This window comes from Scylla paramamosain, chromosome 42, assembly GCF_035594125.1.
Source record: "Scylla paramamosain isolate STU-SP2022 chromosome 42, ASM3559412v1, whole genome shotgun sequence".
Taxonomy (NCBI): domain Eukaryota; kingdom Metazoa; phylum Arthropoda; class Malacostraca; order Decapoda; family Portunidae; genus Scylla; species Scylla paramamosain.
Window position 1 is genome coordinate 4339537 of NC_087192.1, and position 21183 is coordinate 4360719.

Genomic DNA, 21183 nt, shown 5'->3' on the forward strand with positions numbered 1-21183 from the left:
ACATCACCACACTACAGTAGCAAGCACAAAATAATACCATCCCTTGAAAAATAAAAAGAAAAGAAAAGAAAAGAAGAAAAAAAACATTTACTCAATGCCTATTACGACGGAGGAAAAAAAAAAGAAAGCCCTCTATATGAGATTCAATGTTCCTTGTTGGTAAATAAAAGGCGCTCACACACACTTAATTATTCTCCGGTTTTCCAAGTCGCCTTTGTGAAAAATGAACATTATTGGAAGGCGGACTTGACTCTCTCTCTCTCTCTCTCTCTCTCTCTCTCTCTCTCTCTCTCTCTCTCTCTCTCTCTCTCTCTCTCTCTCTCTCTCTCTCTCTCTCTGGCATACAACGCCCTTTCCTCTTTCCCTCTTCCCTTCATCCTCCTCTTTTTCTTTCTCCTTCTCTTTTTCCTCTTTCCTCCTCTTTTCATTCTTGCCAGTGGTTCTTCCTCCTTAACTTCTTCCTCTTTTTCATTTTTTTTTTCTCTCTCTCTCTCCACAGTTTTTCTCCTTCCCATTACTGTTCCTTTAACTCCTATTACGCTTCGTTCTTTACCCTCATCCTCGTGGTATTTAAAATGTCCTTTATTCTTATCCTTCTCGCTTTCTCTATCTTTTATTTCTTTTTTTATTCCTTTTCTTTTACATTTTCCTCTCCCCACTGTTTTTATCCTTTTCGTTTCCCTCTGCTACTTCCTTTCCTCAATTACACGCACCCTTCCCTCCCTTCCCCATTCCCCTTCCCTTCCTCTTAGCCCCTTCCCTCCACTCCCCGTTCTTCTTTAAGGTAATGAGAGGAAGCAGAAGCAATATTTTTATAGTTAAAATTCCCAACGTCCAAAGCAGTTTTTTAACAATTAAGAGGAGGAGGAGAAGGAGAAGGAGGAGGAGGAGGAGGAGGAGGAATACGAAGACGAAGAAGAAGAATCTACAACAACAACAACAACAACAACAATGAGAGCTCCACATCACAATACAAAACAGAATCAAGCAGAATAAGAGTTAGTGTGAAGATTAACCTGAAAACCTCAATAAAAGTTTTACTGATCTCAGAGGTACATTAAGCATAATCACTTGCGGGGCGCTGGCACTCGTCTCGCTCACCCCCAGCTCTCAAGTATTCACGAAGCACAAAGGTCAGTCTAATGAAACTTCAGGCGGCGGCTGCGGGAAACACTCTTGCTGGTGGTGGTGGTCGTGGTGGTGGTGGTGGTAGTGGTGGGTGGTTGCGTTGGAAAAGAATATGTTAGGAAATAACTGTGTGTGTGTGTGTGTGTGTGTAATAATAATAATAATAATAATAAACGGTTTATTATTTAGGCAGTTGACAAACTGAAAATGTACATAGGGGATGGGGAAAAACTTAACATTAATCCTAACGGTAAGACTAATCTAGGAGGGAAATACTATTGATTGATGGCTCGCACCATGGTGGGAATCGCACTGAGTCTGTACCGGTCCGTGCGCGGCGCCTTCAGGGGCGTTATTTTGTTGTGGTGTCTGGTGGCACGGACAGGGCGAGGCGCGTCGGGCGGCAGCATGTCTCTGAGACGCGGATGATGCAGTAGTCCCTTCCCAAACTGTGTGTGTGTGTGTGTGTGTGTGTGTGTGTGTGTGTGTGTGTGTGTGTGTGTGATTTTGTGTCTGCCTTTGATTCTCTCTCTCTCTCTCTCTCTCTCTCTCTCTCTCTCTCTCTCTCTCTCTCTCTCTCTCTCTCTCTCTCTCTCTCTCTCTCTCCAACATCTTTATACGCATTATATTCTACTATTTGTTTTTCTATCCCCTCCCCTTCTCATCTTTTAATCTTCCTTCACCTTTATGCTTCCTCATCTTCTTACTCCTTCTATATCTTTCTTTTACTCTATTACATCAGATACATTAACATTCTCCTACTACTGCTACTACTACTACTACTACTACTACTACTACTACTACTACTACTCTATTCTATCGTATTTTTCTCACTATATTTCAGATAATATAACTTCCACACACAACCCAACATGTCTGCTGCTGCTTGTTCTTCATTTGTGTTCCTTCGTGTTTTCTTCTCCCTGGCTCTAAACTATTCTGCTCCTTCCCTGCTAACGTGACGCTATCATTTCTGTAATAGATAGGCGCATTACATATATGGGTCGTAATGCTTCCTATCAGTCTCTCTTATGTACTCCCTATGTACTCGTACAGCTCCGTTTTCTATTCTTCTTCTTCCATTTCTTCCTTCTCCTCCTCCTTCTTCTCTTCCTCCAGTCCCCTGTTGATCATAAATATGCCTGAATCCATTTGATTTATTTCATTAGATCTGTCCTTTGAAATGCTTCCCCCTTAACAGTTTCACCTCCATTCTTTCTTTCCATCTCTCCTTCTTTCTTTCTTTCTCTCTTTATCATAGTCTCCCTTCATCTCCCTCTTTCTTTTCTCTCTATCTATCCCTCCTTTTCTCCTTCTTTTAAGTTCTTTGTTTTACTCTCTCTCTCTCTCTCTCTCTCTCTCTCTCTCTCTCTCTCTCTCTCTCTCTCTCTCTCTGTCCCGGAAATGTTTCTGAATCCATCTTGACGAGAAAATTAATACGAGAAAAGTGTGAAAAATATGTATTGATATTTCCTTGAGAGAGAGAGAGAGAGAGAGAGAGAGAGAGAGAGAGAGAGAGAGAGAGAGAGAGAGAGAGAGAGAGAGAGAGAGAGAGAGAGAGAGAGAGAGAGAGAGAGAGAGAGAGAGAGAGAGAGAGAGAGAGAGAGAGAAATACCTCCATGTCGCCTGAAGCTAACACTTCTTCCTCCTCCTCCTCCTCCTCCTCTACCTTCTCCTTCTCCACCTCCTCCTCCTCCTGCTCTTCCTCTTCCTCATCTTCCTTGCTTTCATGCCCTGCTTTCCTTTCCCTCCTCCTCCTTCTCTTCATCCTCCATCTCCTCACCTTCTTCTTCTTTCTCTTCCTCCTCCTGATCTCCTTCCTTGCTTTCCTCCCCCAACCTTCCTCGTTTTCTTTCCCCACCCTCCCGCTTCCTGGGGGACATCAAGACCCGAGAGCAGTAAGCAGTGATGCAGCAAGCGAGGGGAGGCAGCTAGGTGTTTGAAGAGAGAAAGGGAAGTTAAAAGTGATGCTGGTGTTTTTGTGAGCAGTATGGCAAGGCTACGTAGGTGAAGGAATGGGAGGTGACTGTATGTGTGTGTGTGTGTGTGTGTGTGTGTGTGTGTGTGTGTGTGTGTGTGTGTGTGTGTGTGTGTGTGTGTGTGTGTGTGTGTGTGTGTGGATGGGTGGATGGATGAATGGTTGGGGAAGTAATGTGGATGTTGTTGTTGTTGTTGTTGTTGTTGTTGTTGTTGTTGTTGTTATTGGTGGTGGTGGTGGTGGTGGTGGTGTCGTTGTTGTCTTGTTGTTTTCGTGGTGGTATTGGTGGTGGTGGTACAGTAGTAGTAGTAGTAGTAGTAGTAGTAGTAGTAGTAGTAGTAGTAGTAGTAGTAGTAGTAGTGATGGAAGTGGTACGAGAAATAACAATGATAATAACAATAACAATAAAATAACAACAACAACAGCAACAACAACAACAACAACAACAACAACAACAACAACAACAACAACCAACCAATCAAACAAACAACCAAACAAACAAACAAACAAACAAACAAACAAACAAACAAACAAACAAACAAACAACTAAACAAACCAAACCACCCACCCTTACCCCCTCTCCCACCCTTACCCCCCTCCCTCCCCCACCAAAAGCCACCACCACCACCACTACCACCACCCGATGCAGCCACTCCAATACACACTCACAGTCTCACTCCCACAGTTTCACACGGCCTCACAATGCTGACCTACACACTGCGGCGCCACCCTCCTCCCGGGACCTGGGCTGGGGACGAGAATACCTGAGTGAGGAGGGCGGGAGCGAGGCATGGCTGAGACACGCCCCGACACCTCATCAGCCTCCAGGAAAGACGGACAGTGGGAGATAAACAGGAAAGAAATTGATCCAAGCTACTGATGTGGTCTGTTATGTCTATCTTGTGTCTCTCTCTCTCTCTCTCTCTCTCTCTCTCTCTCTCTCTCTCTCTCTCTCTCTCTCTCTCTCTCTCTCTCTCTCTCTCTTGCTGGGCCTTGAGATTTGTTGTTGTTTTCTCCTTCTCTTTCTCCTCTTCCTCCTTCTCCTTTGTATTCTTCCTCCTCTTCCTCGTCCTCTTTTTCTTCCTCTTTTTCCTCTTCTTCCTACTCCTTCTTCTCCTCCTCCTGTTTTTTTTTTTTTTCATAATTTATCCTCCTCCTCCTCCTCCTCTTCCTACAACAACAGCAACAACAACAACAACTACTACTACTACTACTACTACTACTACTACTACTATTACCATTAAAGCACACCATTACCAATAAATACTCCCAATACATAAAATAACAGAGACAGTACCAGTAATACTACTAATCTCATCAGTGAAGAGATCCCATAACATTTCCTCATTGACTCTTTCTTCCTCTCAACTTGATCTTCAATACGAATAAACCTTCCCTTCCCTTCCCTTCTCGCCTGCCAGCTCAGTACAATCCCTTATCCCTACCACGTCTTCCTTACACCCATTAACTTCTAGGAAAAGTTTTATCTCCATTTATACGCACAGCTCTTGCTCTCCTCTCACCGAAAACTCATTCACTCCTTCTCTCTCTCTCTCTTTCCTTCTCTCTTCTATTCATCCCTCTTCGAGACTTCTACCTCTTTCCCTCTCTCTGTTTCTCTACTAACTTCTCTATCTCTTACCCTTCCCTTGCTCTTCTTACTCCTTTTCTCTTCCTCCTCTTCTCTCTTTTAAAAAGTTCCTTAAAAGAATGACGCTAAAGGAAGGGGAAAAAAAAGGGTACCGGCAAAAAAAGGGATCGAGAAAGAATGGAGGAGTAAGAAAAAATGTAAGGCCTCCGTCGCCCCTCGCCCTCCCATAATGCAATTGATTCCCGACTCAATTGGAAAAGTTTGTCGTAGTTTCCCCCTTAATTCTGTGGATTTTCTCTCTCTCCTTCCCTCTCCACCTCTCGGCACCACCCGTTTTCTTCCTACTGGTACTCTCGACTCCCTTTCCCCCTGGCCTATGGTTACGAGACACGACGGATAAACTTCAGGTAACTCCAGGTGAGACAGACAGACGCCCTCACCTGGACCATCCGCCGCCTTGTTGTTTACGAAGACGGAAGGTGAGAATGAAAAAAGAAGGTAGAAAAAGGAAGGATACGATGCGAGGGGAGAGTGAGGGAAGAGGAAAATAAGGGAAGATCGAGTGAGAGACGAGATAAAATAAAAGACACACTGCACAATAAGAAAAGAATGATGGAATTGATAGAGAAGAGAAGGAAAATGTGAATGGGAGGAAATGAAAGACGTGAATGTATAGGAATGAAGAAACGTAAGTAGAGAAGATGAAGGAGAAATAAAAATGAAAGGAGAAAGGAGGGATGTTGTTGATTCTAAGCTTTCGACTTTTCGTCCTTATACAATTAAAGACCTCTGAACCAATTCTCTCTCTCTCTCTCTCTCTCTCTCTCTCTCTCTCTCTCTCTCTCTCTCTCTCTCTCTCTCTCTCTCTCTCTCTCTCTCTTGTCCCAATAGACTAATTCTCTTCTTTTCATTGTATCCTCCTCTTCCTCCTCCTCCTCCTCCTCCTCCTCCTCTAAGCTTACTACAAACCAGGAAAATATTACAAAACCTTTCCCTCTCCTATCAGTAATCATTCATACACACAGGCAGGCCCTCACAGCCCCTCACAGGCCCTCCCAGCCCCTCACAGCCCGCCAAGGAGGGTGTGACTGAGACAAGAGGAAGCAGGGGACACTAAATGCTTCACTGGCTAATACTCACGACCACCACCACCACCACCACCACCACTGCCATCCCGCCAGCTCTCTCGTCAACACCCTCGCGCACCTGTCCGCTACACTCACCTGCAAATTAGGGAGAGAAAGTGGTTGTGTTAATCTTCCTCGTCTCTTGTTGATTGTTAGCATTTGGTATTACTGTTGATATGGGTGTTATTGGTGTTGTTACTACTACTACTACTACTATTACTACTACTACTACTACTACTACTACTACTACTACTACTACTACTACTACTACTGCTGCTGCTACTGCTGCTGCTGCTGCTGCTGCTGCTGCTACTACTACTACTACTATGAGTTTGGGACATTAGTGTGTGTGTGTGTGTGTGTGTGTGTGTGTGTGTGTGTGTGTGTGTGTGGAAAACATAGATAAAAATATAGTTAAACTAATTGGTTTCATAACACAATTATAGCAAATCAATAAAAAAGAAAGGAAAAGAAAAAGAAAAAAGACAGTCTACATTTTTATCTCTCCTTTTTTTCCTCCCCTCCCCCCTCCTCCTCCTCCGCTGGTGCCTGCCATTCTTGTCACCTCACACGGAAGCTGAACTCAAGGGAGGCAATTATTCACGAGGCGAGGAGGGAAGGAGGGAAGGAGAAATGGAAGGAAGGAAGGAATCTCAAACTTCCCTCCAGACGCTTTTCTTCTTCTCTTCTCTTCTCATCTCTCTCTCTCTCTCTCTCTCTCTCTCTCTCTCTCTCTCTCTCTCTCTCTCTCTCTCTCTCTCTCTCTCTCTCTCTCTCTCTCTCTGGGCTTAACGTTAATGTATTTTCTATCTAACTTGCAAATGGACAGTATTCTTTCTTTAGTTGCATAAATATTTGATTCATATTTCACTATTTTATGTTTTATATTTCTTTTTCTCTTCATTTTCTTTCCTGCATATTTCCTTTCCGTTTAACTTCTATTATATTTTCCTCAGCGATCTTGTTTATTGTTTTCATCTCATTTCCTTCCTGTTTTCTCACTTCTTCCTCCTCCTCCTACTTTCTTTATTCTTTCGCTTATTTTTCAGCTAATTTCCGTTACGAATTATTCTTTATTTCTGCGTATTCTTTTATTACTCCTTTTTTTATTTCTTTCTCTCTTATTTAAACTTTCACTCCCTGTTTCATCCCAAGGTGGAGTCAAAAGCTTCTCGTCTCCTCGATTCCTCTCCTCTAACAGTCTTGATTCCCTCGCTCACCGCCGCAGTGTTGCATCTCTTACCATGGTCTACCGATATTTCCATGGTTACTGCTCCTCTGAACTTGCTAACTATCTACGTACCTGCTCCTATCCTGCGGCTTCACTGCACAAGACTACTTACTCTCCTCCAGAACCTTCACTCTTTCATCTCTATTACAGGTAAACTCTGCAATTTCCTCTCATTGTTTCTGTAATTTCTCCTTCTCTTCTACAACTTGATCTGTTACGAGAGAGGAATCTCAAGACACTTTGGAAAATATATTGTCTCTTATAATTCTCCTTCTGTTTTCTTATTGGGAACGCCATTATGAGTGAGTTTTTTTTTCTATATTTTTCTTCTTTTTTTCTTGATCGATCTTTGTTATTTAACTCCCCCTAAAAAAAGTAAAAAAAAAACCTTGAATCTCTCTACCTTTTCTCCTCCATTCACTTCTTTCTCACCGTCTCCCCTCGGCCTTCCACACACACACACACACACACACACACACACACACACACACACACACACACACACACACACGCCGCCTCTCCTTCCCCTTCATTAGTGTCAACATTCACTAGCGGGAGGGAAACTTTCTAAAAAACAACTTCTTCGGTAATTGCAGTTAAGAGTTGTACGGGTTATTCCCCCCCCTCTCTCTCTCTCTCTCTCTCTCTCTCTCTCTCTCTCTCTCTCTCTCTCTCTCTCTCTCTCTCTGTCCTAATCCTTCCCTTTCTTTCTCTCTCTTCCTGTTCTGCATCATTTTTCTTCCCAATTTAATCAACAGTAGCAGTGAATCTGAATAATGATGAATCGCATTATATTACACAAGAAAATTTTTAGTCTTATATTTTTTTTTTCACGACAGAGAGAGATAAAGAGAGAAACAATTCCCATTAGAGTTCAATAAAAATGAAGAGAAATTAATCAAAGGAAAGTACAAAAAAAAATGTAAGAATAAAAAAACAGTTATATAATTAATAAAAAATATGCTTAGGTATAAGGAAATAAATAGTAAAAAGGCAAATTAGAAGTTTAAAATGGAGTTAAAGCGAATATAACTAAACAAAATGAGAATTAAATAATAGAGAGAGAGAGAGAGAGAGAGAGAGAGAGAGAGAGAGAGAGAGAGAGAGAGAGAGAGAGAGAGAGAATGAGACAAACAGAGACAGACAGACAGACAGACAAAAACAGATAAACAGAAAGACAGACAGATAAACAGAAAGAAAACAGGAAAACCGACCTTATGAGAGTGTTTGTGCAGGTGTGTGTGTGTATATGTGTGTGTGTGTGTAGGTAGGTAGGTATGTAGGAGGCGCTGTACGGGTGTCGCTACTGGCGGTCACATGGAGTAATAGGTAACTGTGTTTACTGTAGAAGCGGTGTAGCTTGTGATAATGTCTCGTCTGTGCTTATGTCCATTACAGCGGCGCGTGTAATGGTATCCGTGTTTGCTGTGTGTGTGTGTGTGTGTGTGTGTGTGTGTGTGTGTGTGTGTGTGTGTGTGTGTGTGTGTGTGTGTGTGTGTGTGTGTGTGTGTGTGTGTGTGTGTGTGTGTGTGTGTGTGTGTGTGTGTGTGTGTGTGTGTGTAGGTGGTTCCGCAGTTCATTAGTTTTTATTGTGATTACATGAGTTAGAGAGAGAGAGAGAGAGAGAGAGAGAGAGAGAGAGAGAGAGAGAGAGAGAGAGAGAGAGAGAGAGAGAGAGAGAGAGAGAGAGAGAGAGAGAGAGAGAGAGAGAGAGAGACAGAATATTATGTTTGTGTCTGTATCTCTCAATATAGGCTTAATCCAAACTTAATCCCCACATCTCAACAAACACGAAGCACAACAGACTCTAAATCCACAAAAAGCTTCAAACACACGCGTATCTCAAACAGGCCAGCCAGCACAGGAGTCAGAGGATCGTCCAATGGAATGCAGTGAATTGCTGAAGACCTGCACAGGAGCGTCCCAGGCAGAGGAAGAAGCTGAGCAGCCACCATAAAGAGGAACATCTTACGCCCTCACACCGCCACACCTTTGTCTTCTCCTACGACGCCTGCATCCTGGTGCCGCGGACTTCAGAATAACGAAGCAAGTATTTTCTGAATTAAATTGACCAGCGCCTTCAGAATTAAACTGACTAGCACCTTCGGAATCAAACTGACCAGCACCTTCAGATCTAAATTGATTAATAAATGCAAGTACGTACTTTTTTTTTTTTTTGCGATTAACTTTATAAGCGTCAATAAAATGATGGAGGTGTTATGGTCTGTCAAGCTTTGCCGGTCTCATCTACATATCAGAACTAAATTGACCAATACGACCTGTACTTATTTTATTTACGATTAACTTACAGGAGGGCGTCAATAAAGCTCTTTCTTTTAGACATTTTGTAGTATTTATCCTGTCTCATCTACATATTAAAATTAAATTAGCCAACATGACATGGGGCTTTTTTTCATCATTAACTTCAAAGAACGTCAATAAAGCTCTTTTTTTTTTTTCAAGTAGTCTGTCATGATATGATTCTTTTTCTTTTTCGGTCGCTTTCAGGAGAGCATCAATAGGGCTCTTTTTTATATAGTCTCCAGCGCTTAGTCGTTCTAATTTACATATGAAGAAACAGCCAAATCAGAGTTCCGGGCAGAAAGAACAGTCAAGATTCTCTCTCGTATAGATCTACACAGTCCACAAGGCAGCAAGGTGACCGAGCCGCTGCGTGAATCAGCAAACACGAGGCGTCCAGGACCGAGAGTGTGTGTATCTCTAAACTAAACTTTCTTCCTGCCATCACCTCATGTCCAAGCAAGATATTCTGTCTATACTGTGAGGGAAGACTTTCAGCGGGAGAAGAAGCGCTTGTATGAGGTGACTGTCTCTGAGGTTTCTTCCGGCTATCATCTCATACCCAAGCGAGGTATTGTACATAGTGTTCGGCAGCTGTGAGGGAGGACCTGATGTGGGAAAATAGGCGCTTGCAGTGGGCGATGACGGTCTGGGAAAGGAATGGATGGGTGCGACATTCTTCCCATCGACCCTGGCACTGCCCATCGCCACGTGACGCGAGACAACACATTCAACACATTAAGTGATCATGTCCACCAAAAAAAGGGAACAGACATGTATAAATATCCAGGAGGGTTAGCAGGAGGCTTCTAACACTCTATAGTATAAAAATAACCCCCTTGATAGCGTGAAATCCTTATGATGGAGCAGGATTCTATTCTAACAGAGAGGTCAGTGGTAAAAATCCAGACCCGTACAGGACGAAGAACGCTGCCAGTACGAGTAAAAATGAATAGGAGGGTGGTGACTCCAGGCCCGTCAATACAAACTGGGATTCAACCTTTATAGCGAGTGGACGCTTCCCGGAATAAAATGTCGCCCTCAGCGTCCAGGAAGCATCGCTAAGCTTCGCTCACCTACCACGCCGGGGCCAGCAGGAGTGGCGTCAGGGAAGGCAGCGTGTCTACAATTTTTAACGAATGTCAGCCAGTAGAGCGAAGGCAGCTGAGAAATTGAGTAAAGACAGTTGAAAATAACACAACAGTCTGCCTCGTGTAATACTGACGCTGGAAGTCACGCTGTTCTTAGCAAAAATTATCTTCATAATTTGGTTTTTGGATGTCCCTTTAGACTCTTTAGAGACTGGCACCTTAAGCAAAAACCTTTCTTTCTTTCTTTTTCTTAGCCTTATTATTGCCCTTGGACAGATTCTCCCTTACATAATAAAAAGTGACACGCGCCCCAGCAGCTGTCAACATTAGGGGACAGAACCTCTACATCCACTGAGAGGTGACGAGTGAGGCCCGTTGGCAGCTCTTAGTACTTGGGGTAGCACTGGCCGGCAGGGTGAACGATGACTAGTTGAAGGCATGGAGGGGACGATAGAATCCAGGCAGCATCCATATTTCAGACACAGGAAAGCAACACAGGTACTGAACCCAAGCGTGGTGTGCTGGGCTGCTCGGAGGCGTGGGAAAGGACGAGGAGCGCACTCAGCACAGCCACCTGATACTTGATCACCAGCCTTCGTGTCAGTGTGGCGAGGCAGCGATCAGCAACCCAGACATAACACAAACACACACACACACACCAGTAAGTACAGGTTAAACTCATCCTAGGTACTCGTAAGTGCAAGGCAAGCGTCCCTACAGGCGCCAGCAGTGTGGGTTGAGCGAATACCCTCTGCATGTAAGCGGCAGAGGCGGAAGGGCCGGGACAGTCGCCGACACACATGGTAAAGCTGACGCCTCACGGAACAATACAAGTGATGCTATTCAGAGCGAGGATAAAAATAGATAAAGCTCAGCATGCCAACACGAGGGACGGACACCTTCCGCCTCAAGTTTTTACCTGGAGAACATTGATGCAACTTTGAAACCCCCACTTGAATAAATAAAAAGAAAATAATAATAATAAATGACTGAATAAAAAAAAAACATAATATATAATGGCTGTCCAACCCTTAAAGGCTCTAAGAAGAAGAGAGCAATCTATCGTATGAATCTTTCCACGACTTTGCTAATTCACGATTTCTTGAGAGCAGGCCTTCCAGAATGCACGGCGGGTGACGCGAGGGTGACGCCTTCCCTCTGGAACTTCACGACAAAGAGAGAACACTGACGGAATATCTGAGGCAGGCAGAGAAAGAGAAAGAACGATCCTGTATCTACCCCGTATCCGCATAAATATCCGGATCCGCCTCAGAATTAATTGTACCTTCGCCACGCAGTCCAACCTTTTCCCAAAATGTCAGCGGAATCACCTTCCGTGTTATTTTGTAAGCGAACTGACAAACAGAGGAACAAGCAAAGAAAGCGAACGACATCTACACCTCAAGAGAAAACACCGTCCATAGCAAGAAGGTTCCCATGCAGAGTGGTCGCGTGGTCGTCACAACTGCCTGGGGCGTCGTCGGTATGGGCGTCACTGATCCATTATTGCCATGACACGGACGATGCGGGTGGCGGCTGCGAGGGTCAGGGAGCAAGACACGACCTGACCTCACAGCCGAGTCCCTCACCGCCTTAACACTCCCCAGCATGACCTTACCGCCGCCAAGACCTCGCCGCGACCTTCACAGCGATGTTTTATTTTCTTTTTCAACTCACACGTTCAGTTCACTCGACTTCTGTTCCTGTGTGTGTGTGTGTGTGTGTGTGTGTGTGTGTGTGTGTGTGTGTGTGTGTGTGTGTGTGTGTGTGTGTGTGTGTGTGTAGTGCGCGTTTCTCTCTCTCTTAGGCCTAAATCAAATAAGCGCCGTTTATCGCATCAAATTAACATTTTTAACGCTTTTGTTTTACTCTAATTAAAGTGAATGAAAAAACTCTCGACGTACGTTTTTTCCAACAATTTCATGGAATTCTACGCACTTTCTCGCTCTGATTTTTTTTTTTTTTTTTTTTTGAAAGAGAACGATCAAACAGTTTGCAGCATTTATATTTTTCACGTAATTTCCTCGCCTGTTTTTGCTTTTTTTTTTTTTTCTCCCTCTTCTATTACGTAATTCAAAACACATTAGGATTTTTTATACTCGCTTCTCGGGAATTTTTGACGGGGCGGCGGGCGAGGCGGGGATCCCCACTTATCTTTTTTTATGAGCAAAGTTCAGAGCTGCTTGTTTACTGGCGCTATGAAGCCCCTGGGGAGGCGGCGACGTGGCGGTAATGGGGTCACGGCGACAGCAGCCGCAGCGGTAATGATAGCAAGAAAAATAATGACAATAATGACGGTGATAATGATGAAAATATTAACAGCACGTCTTGATATGATTTAGTTTCCACATTTACACATTATTTCCACTAGTATTCCACTTTTCCCTCATTATTTTTCCTTTCATACTGTCTCCGTACCTGTTAAGATTTGGAAGCAGCAGTCCCCTTCGCCTTCTCTTCATCACTTCATATCATTCCAGCACCACTTCATTCACTCCCCATGACTTCTTCACCAATCCACACATTAGCTCACCACATCACTTTCAACACCCTTTCTCTTCTCCCTACATATCCACACCATCTCTCAATTCCTCCACACCGCCTCTATGCCATCTCTTCTCCCCCCTCCACCTTCCCGCAGCCTCTCCTCCTTTTCAGTCCCAAGACTCAACACATCGACACCTGACACCTTTTGCTTCTTGTATCTCACCTTCTTATTTGTGTCAGTAACCTTTCTTTCTTATTCATTGCCACTACTCTAGCGGCGCCATCTTTCCCTCTCTATATCCATCTTTTGTTTTTTTTTTTTATCTGACTGTCTCTACCTTAGCCTCTCTCTCTCTCTCTCTCTCTCTCTCCTCTCTCTCTCTCTCTCTCTCTCTCTCTCTCTCTCTCTCTCCTCTCTCTCCTTCTCTCTGCCCCCTCGTCACTTTCACAGTCCAACACACAATTCTTTCTTCTTCCTCCTCCGTGTCTCCTTTCTTTTTTTTTTCAGTCTCTGCTCGTCTTCTGCTCGCCCATTTTCAGTCTCAGGTTTGGATAGATATAAAGTGACCTTTTTCTTACTGCTGGGAACGTTTTTTCTTTTCTTTTTCTCTCTGTTTTATTCTTTTTCTTTTTACCGGAGGAGGTGGTTTCATTTGATCTCTATTTGTTTTGTGTGTATTTTTTTTTTTTTTGTGTGTGTGTGTGTGTATGTCGCTTCGTTTATTTGCAAAGTGTCTTGTATCAACACTCCTCAGGAATCAGGATCGGGAAGGGACGTAACCTGAGTAATTCTCTGACGTTTTGCTCTCCACTTATGTGTTTCCACTGGGAGAGAGACAAAAACAATTCTTTACCTGACCTCACCTGATCTCTCTCTCTCTCTCTCTCTCTCTCTCTCTCTCTCTCTCTCTCTCTCTCTCTCTCTCTCTCTGATAAAATGCGTTGCTTCGAATCTAAATATTTCAAGTTCGATTCTTTCTCACATTACTTTCTTAGCGGGAGAAATAGCGCTTTTTTTTTAACCTAGGCGGCAAATTCAATACGTAACTTTCTCTCTCTCTCTCTTCTCTCTCTCTCTCTCTCTCTCTCTCTCTCTCTCTCTCTCTCTCTCTCTCTCTCTCTCTCTCTCTCTACGGTAGACATATTCCTCTCACATTAAAACACCCCCTCCTGTGATTCTCTAAGCACATCCCATTAAATACACTTCACTCTGATTCTCATTAACTACTCTCCTCTCCATTCTCTGCCCCTCACCGCCGCCCGCTGCGCCATCCCCGAGGCGACCGTCATATTTGCTCAGTGCACGAAGGCTCTTTATCCTCTCTTGCGAGGCTTATCCATCTGTCTGTCCGCCTCTCTCTCTCTCTCCCTCTTGATTCAACAGCCCAGCCCTTCATTCCTCCCCTCCACTAGCAAAACCACACTATTCTTAACATACCTTCTCCATCCTCTCCCCTTATACAAAACCCCAGCGACTCTACATCAACTTATCCTTTCAACATGACTTAAAATCTTTCATTGCTTATGGCGGTATGACTCTTGTTGCTTCATCTGAGGAGGCTGGGACGAATACATTGAGCAGGAAATATAATTACGGACACTGAAAGGTATTAGATACTCGATCATTCATTCTGATGTTAGGGAAGTCTTGTGAGGAACCAAGGACGATTATATATACTAAGACTATAAGTAGAGACAGTAAAAGGTATAAAGTACTCTGTCACTCTTTTTTTTTTATGCTAGGGAAGTCTTTCAGGCATGTGCGGAGAAGGGAAGAGACAAATATGGGGTTCTGGAAGTGATGGCGATGAAGGTGCAGGGCAGGAGACAAGCAAGACCAGTGTGGAGGTAGATGGACTGCGTTAGGGAGAATTTGAGAGCAAAAAAAAAAAAAAAAAAAAAGGCTGCCGGTGTTGGATGGATTGCATACAGGAAAACTTTGAGAGAAGGAGCTACCGGAGAACGATGAGTAAGAGACGTGAGTGGAGAGCTGCCAAAACCGTCTGGGGAAAACATAAGAAGGTACCTTTTTAAATCATGCTCTTTATTTGCAACTGACAATTTGAATAACAGTTAAGGAAAAAGAGGAAGAAGGTGCCTTTCTAAATTATACTCTTTATTTCCAACAGATCACTTAAATAAACTTGACACGAAAACACACCAGTCACAAGGTTAAGAGGGGCGGTACACGATGCTTAGGGTGGCTGAGGACAGGCACAACACTACGCTAGGGATCACTGCAGCCAGGGAGGAGGACAGCAGTGGCGGGGATCAGACTCGCGGCGTCCAAACTGTTCCGGAGGATTACATGTATTAAGTGGTTGCCTTTGGACTCTCATACCAAGAAACAGGGAGGGATGTCAGACTGGTGATGAACAGTAATAATTCTTCACTACTATTCTTAAATGTTTTGTTCTCCCATTAATAAAGACTGGTTTCAAAGGTCACGGAGATGATCAGTTGGGTTCTCATTGGTGTTTTTCTTTGCATTGGTGAAGTAGAATGTTAAACTATTAACTAATTATGATATTACTCTTGAAAGTTCCAATGATGAACAGCAATGTTTCTTTTCTGCTGTTTTTTTTTTCCAATTTGCTGTACCATAAATGATAAAAAAAAAAAAATCAAATATCACGGAGATCTCATGGGTATTTTTCTTTCTGTTGACGAAGCAGAATCTTAAACTATCACTAGAATCATGAAAACAGTCTTTAAAATCTCCAATAACTTCCACTACATGCTGCCATAACATTTCTGGAAACAGGACGAAGAATTTTTAACCCTTAAAATATTAATGACGATATGGCACTTTATTTAACCCTGGATTCTTCTCATTTCACCGCCCAACAATACAACTACAGCTACTTGATTACTCGTGTTGCCAGTGGTGTCTTTCAGAACTTAATGCTAAACTTGCACCACACATTATTTTTTGAAGCGGATCTATAAGCAGTCAAGGAGTTAAGAATAAGGGCCCTGTAGTGGTTCAGATATTAGTGTCTCTCTTTTCCTTTCCCGGGACTCTGGACTCTCCCCTCTCCTCGTCAGCTGTCTCTCTGTCTCACGGCCGCCCCTCACTTATACAGAATCCCAAGACGCCTCACTCATTTTACCTTCGATAGATCTTAAGAGTCTTTATCTCTGGAGTCAAGTGCTGTTTCTCCTTTCCCTTGTCAAATCTTCTTATTTTTTTTTTTTCGACTAATCTTACTTCTCTTCCTCCTCCTGCTCTTCGCTTTTCCCTCTGTGATTCTTTTCCTCCTTTCCTTCCTATTTTTTTCTACTTTGTTTCTTTCTTTCCTTCTTTTTCCTTCGCTTCTTTATTTCTTCTTCTTCCTTCTTTCTTTCCTTCTTTTTTTCTTCGCTTCTTTACTTTCCTCTTTTCTTTTTTTCTTCTTCTTCTTATGCTGCTTTTTCTTCCTTTTCCTCTTCCTTTCTTTCTTTTTTTTCTTTCTTTTCTTCTTTCTTTTTTTGACTTCCTATTATTATTATTGTTAGTTATTATTATCATCATCATTATTACTACTATTACTATTATTATTATTATTATTATCATTATTATTATTATTATCATCATCATTGTCATCCTTCAGTTGCCCCATTTTCCATCGTATTATTTCTTCTCGATATTCCATTACCCACCACCACACCACCACCACCACCACCTCCTCCCCAGCGACACCAACATTACTTCTACCTGGCCGTTACCTGTACTATGCAAATGAGGCGCTGGGTGTTGAGGCTTCATTACTCAAAACAGATTACTTTTATGTGTGTGGCGTTATTAATGACACTAGGAGGCGAGGGGTTGGGGGGTTGAAATGACGCTCTAGGGCCGAGGGTCAGCTACGGTGGCGAGGATGAAGAGGAGGGGAATGGATAGGGGAGGAATGGAGAGGAATGAAGGGAGGCTGCGATGGAGTGCCGGAGCTTAAACGACGGATGAAAGGATGAGTTGATGTAGTGTCGCTAGGGATTAATTTGAGGGGAACAGGATGGGGTGCGTGAGGTGAAGTAGGATGCTGGGTAGTGCAATGCTAGAGTGAAGGACTGGGCTGTTGAATCAAGAGGGACAGATAGAGAGAGGGAGGTACGTATGCAAAGAGAGAGAGAGAGATGGAAATGGTGGTTGCTCATGAGAGGATATGAGTGAGGATATGAATAAAGAGATGAAATGTGAGATAAAGGGGTGGAGAACTGTACGTAAATGTATGTAAAAGTAGAAATACGTAAGAAAAGCGTGGAAAAGATGAAAAATGAAATGTGAGGTGGAGAAATGTAGAAAGGTGTGTGTATAAAAAGAAATACGTAAGGGACGTGGAAAAGATGAAAAGAAAAGAAAGACAGATAGAAATGTAAGTCAGAAACGGACGGAGTTTAGATGTTATATAAAAAAAAAAAAAAAAACTAAAGAATAAAAAAAATGCAAAAATTATGACTCATCAGAAAAAAAGAAACATAGAAGACAGAAAGACTGAAAAGAAAAAAGAAAATGAAAATAACGAAAAAAAATAGAAAAAAGCCAATGATAGAAGATAAAATGTTAAACTAGAAATGTGAAGGATGTACAAAGGTAGATGAACAGAAAACAAAAAGATACCAAGACAAAAATAAATAGAAAAAAAAATACGGTAGACGACAGAAAGACATCAACAGAATGACGTGAAAGATAAAAAGAGATAAAAAAAAAAATACTGACAAAAAATATAGAGAATTGAAAATAGTAGATGTAGGAAATGACACTAACGTTGTGGGAGATTAAGGAGGGAAAAACAATGATGTGTATGGAGGGGAAAACCGTAAAAAAAAAAAAAAATTTCCCTACCATACAAGGAACGAGGAAGGGATGACGAGGAAAGATCAGATAAAAAAAGGGAGACTAAGGAAATCTAAAAAAAAAATTAAGGAAAAAACAGAAAATATAGAAAGGAAAATAAAAAAAAAATAGAAAAGAATAATAAAAGCGAGTACAGAAAAAAAGACACAAGTAGAAAAAAAAGATACACAGGAAATAAAGAAAGAATACAGACAAACAATACACAAGAGATGAAAAAATGATGAAAAAATTATGAAAAATGGCATTCAAGAGACTAATCACGTCATTTTCTCCTCTCTCTCTCTCTCTCTCTCTCTCTCTCTCTCTCTCTCTCTCCTCTCTCTGGGGACCGAGCTTCGTGTAATGTTGTATTAGTTCATTGCTTGTCACTGGAATTTTGCCTCACCTCACTAATATTTGATCGCCCCGGGGGGATTAAGGGATCTCTCTCTCTCTCTCTCTCTCTCTCTCTCTCTCTCTCTCTCTCTCTCTCTCTCTCTCTCTCTCTCTCTCTCTCTCTCTCTCTCTCTCTCTCTCTCTCTCTCTCTCTCTGTTTTTTTTGTGTGTGTGTAACAATGATTTTGCTATGAGAGAGAGAGAGAGAGAGAGAGAGAGAGAGAGAGAGAGAGAGAGGATGAGGAGAGAGAGAGAGAGAGAGAGAGAGAGGAAGCGGAAACCTCGTCACAATGAATACCTACTTTAAGAGTGTGTGTGTGTGTGTGTGTGTGTGTGTGTGTGTGTGTGTGTGTGTGTGTGTGTGTGTGTGTGTGTGTGTGTGTGTGTGTGTGTGTGTGTGTGCGTGCGCCTCCTCGTTTCATATGTTCCTGGAATGATTATGACGCGTATTCCTCTCGTCTTAAATTTGTGTCCACACGAGAGAGAGGGAGAGAGCAAGGGAAGAGGAAAAAAAAATAATAAAAAAAAACAGGGAAATTTTAAAAAAATACATGAATATAACAAAGAAAAGTGAACATAATGCGAGAAGAGAGAGAGAGAGAGAGAGAGAGAGAGAGAGAGAGAGAGAGAGAGAGAGAGAGAGAGAGAGAGAGAGAGAAACAGACAGACAGACAGAACAACAGACAGAGAAACAGACAGACAGAACAACAAAGACAGAGAAATAAACAAACAGAGAAACAAACAAACAGAGAAACAAACAAAACATAAAAAAACACAAACTAAACAAAACATCCCTACATTACTGTCACTTTTACCTAACGTAACCAAACTTAACACAACCTAACTTAATTAACCTCACGTAACCAAAGCAAACTTAACCTAACCTCAATATCATTACCACACACACATACACATAGCGGTACCTTCTCCATTATCTGAAGCACTCGCCTGACGACTAATGCCACACGAACTGAACAGCCGCGACTGAATAAATGAATCAGTTAATCAGACCTGTGGTGGAAAATGGCTCGAGAATTCAATGCCAGACGCGAATGGAGTGCCGAAGGGATGATATTTCACCTTCAATCTCTATGTAACTTTCCGACAAAAAATTCTTATTGTGTTTGTGATACTCGTGAATATTTGAAGGCGCTCTGTCACCCTTCCCACGAGAGAGGCGATATTTGGCTGGCGGGGAGAGAAAGGTTGTGTTCTGCCTTTATTTGTTCGTGATTGTTAGACTGTGTTTTATTTTTTTTAATGCTGGGACTGTCTTTGCTTTAGGTTACAGATTGCAACGACTAGAGGGGAAGGAAAAGAAACCAGTAGATCTGCAAGTGCTAGTCCATTTAATAAAGGGTTATATATATACCTACACCAATCTCCAGTCCATTCCATCAGTTATCATCCCTATCCATAAATATAACATTCTTTTAAAACTCCTTCCTGATTCAATAACAATAGCTTGATTACTGAAGACCACTCCAATCATCTATCACTCTAATTAAGAACCGATTCCTTGTTATTTTTTCTTATCTAACTTCACGAAGCCTGAATTCGCTACTGCTTGTTCTAAATGGATCATTAACTCTAAGAATCTTGCCTGCGTTATCTTTGTTTATGTCCCTTAGTCAGCTCAGATATTTATAACATATTATGGTTACCTTTCAATCGCTCATGTAAAAAAAAAATTCATGTATAACGTGTACTTAATCTAATTTTCAAAATACTTCCTATAATTTTGGATAATCCTTTTTGGCTGCAATCTTTAGGAACAAGCACCTACACTGATCCATATTTACACCACTTTTTTTTTTTTTTTTCGTTGCCCTTGACCAGAAAGAAAAAAAAATCCTTCAACTAAAAACAAGAAAAGAAAAAAAAAATATTACGCAAAACATGAGGAATAGAAAGTGAAGACAGCAAGACCCTACACGCAACCAATCAGGGACCTTCCATACACACACAGGCAGACCATTACCTCCCACTTATCAGAGGTAAACAAAAATGAATAGGCGCATTCCTTTAAAACCATTACCGAGTCGGGTTTATCCTCGCCTTTTTCGTGAGGCATTTATGAAATAATAATACTGGTCAAGAGAATACAGCTGCCCTTGAATGTTTAACGGGCGTGCGTGCGGAGGCGTCTGCTTCTGGGTGATTCTGTTTAGATTTTTGTTATAGGAAGGAGACAGTGAAAGGGGAAGGAGAGGGGGGAGGGAGGGAGAGAGAAAGAGAGAGAATGGAAGAACGGACACACACAGAAATATAGATAGATAGATAACATACTGACTACAAATTATAAACACACACACACACACACACACACACACACACACACACAAGCACAATTAAAAGACAACCAAGCAGTCATAGAAAACGCTTAACTGACACACTCACTAAAGAAAGACAACGCACCAAACCAGTCTATATAAATGAATGAACGAGAGAGAGAGAGAGAGAGAGAGAGAGAGAGAGAGAGAGAGAGGAGAGAGAGAGAGAGAGAGAGGAGAGAGAGAGAGAGAGAGAGAAGAGAGAACAGTGAGGCGAGGAAAAAAATGATCACCACTTTAAAACACCAATTAAGCATCAAATAAAAACGCTTAACACGAAAATAAATAGAGAAAAAAGGGAGGAAAAACACACACACACACACACACACACACACACACACACTAACACATCCGTCATAAAGTTCAGGTTTTTCCTCACTCGTCCCATTTTAGTTTTTTTTTTTCTTTCTTTTTTTTTTCTCCTCCCACAAGGCCTCCGTGCGTCCCCTCCCTCGGCTCGTGCATTAAGGAGGCAGCGAAGAGGGAACAAGCTTGGCCAGAGGGGGATGATGAAACGTTAACAGGGTGAGAGAGACAAGGGCGGGAGGGAGCGGGATGCGAGGGACAGGAGATGGTGGTGGTGGTGGTGGTGGAGGTGGTGGTAGTTCGACAGGAGGAGAAGAAGGAGGAGGAGGTCAGGTAAAGGGTGAGAGGGAATTAATTTCGAAGTCAAGCAGATCAGCAGGTAAGGCCGCATCATGTCA

The 21183-nt window shown here is 42.4% G+C and overlaps 2 protein-coding genes across 2 annotated transcripts in view; one reads left to right on the forward strand and one right to left on the reverse strand.

Moving 5' to 3' along the window:
• LOC135093197 (uncharacterized) overlaps positions 1–9097 on the forward strand; it is a 30332-nt gene extending 21235 nt beyond the window's left edge. Inside the window, exons 8-11 of the mRNA XM_063992171.1 lie at positions 3792–3946; positions 5723–5779; positions 6980–7205; positions 8962–9097. Of these exons, the coding sequence (XP_063848241.1) occupies positions 3792–3946; positions 5723–5779; positions 6980–7205; positions 8962–9097 (574 nt within the window). The remainder of the gene's footprint in view (positions 1–3791; positions 3947–5722; positions 5780–6979; positions 7206–8961) is intronic.
• A 5931-nt stretch (positions 9098–15028) lies between these two features.
• The window catches only part of LOC135093263 (uncharacterized), a 35170-nt gene continuing 29015 nt past the window's right edge, over positions 15029–21183 (reverse strand). Inside the window, exon 5 of the mRNA XM_063992342.1 lies at positions 15029–15225. Coding sequence (XP_063848412.1) covers positions 15206–15225 — 20 coding nt within the window. The 3' untranslated portion in view covers positions 15029–15205. The remainder of the gene's footprint in view (positions 15226–21183) is intronic.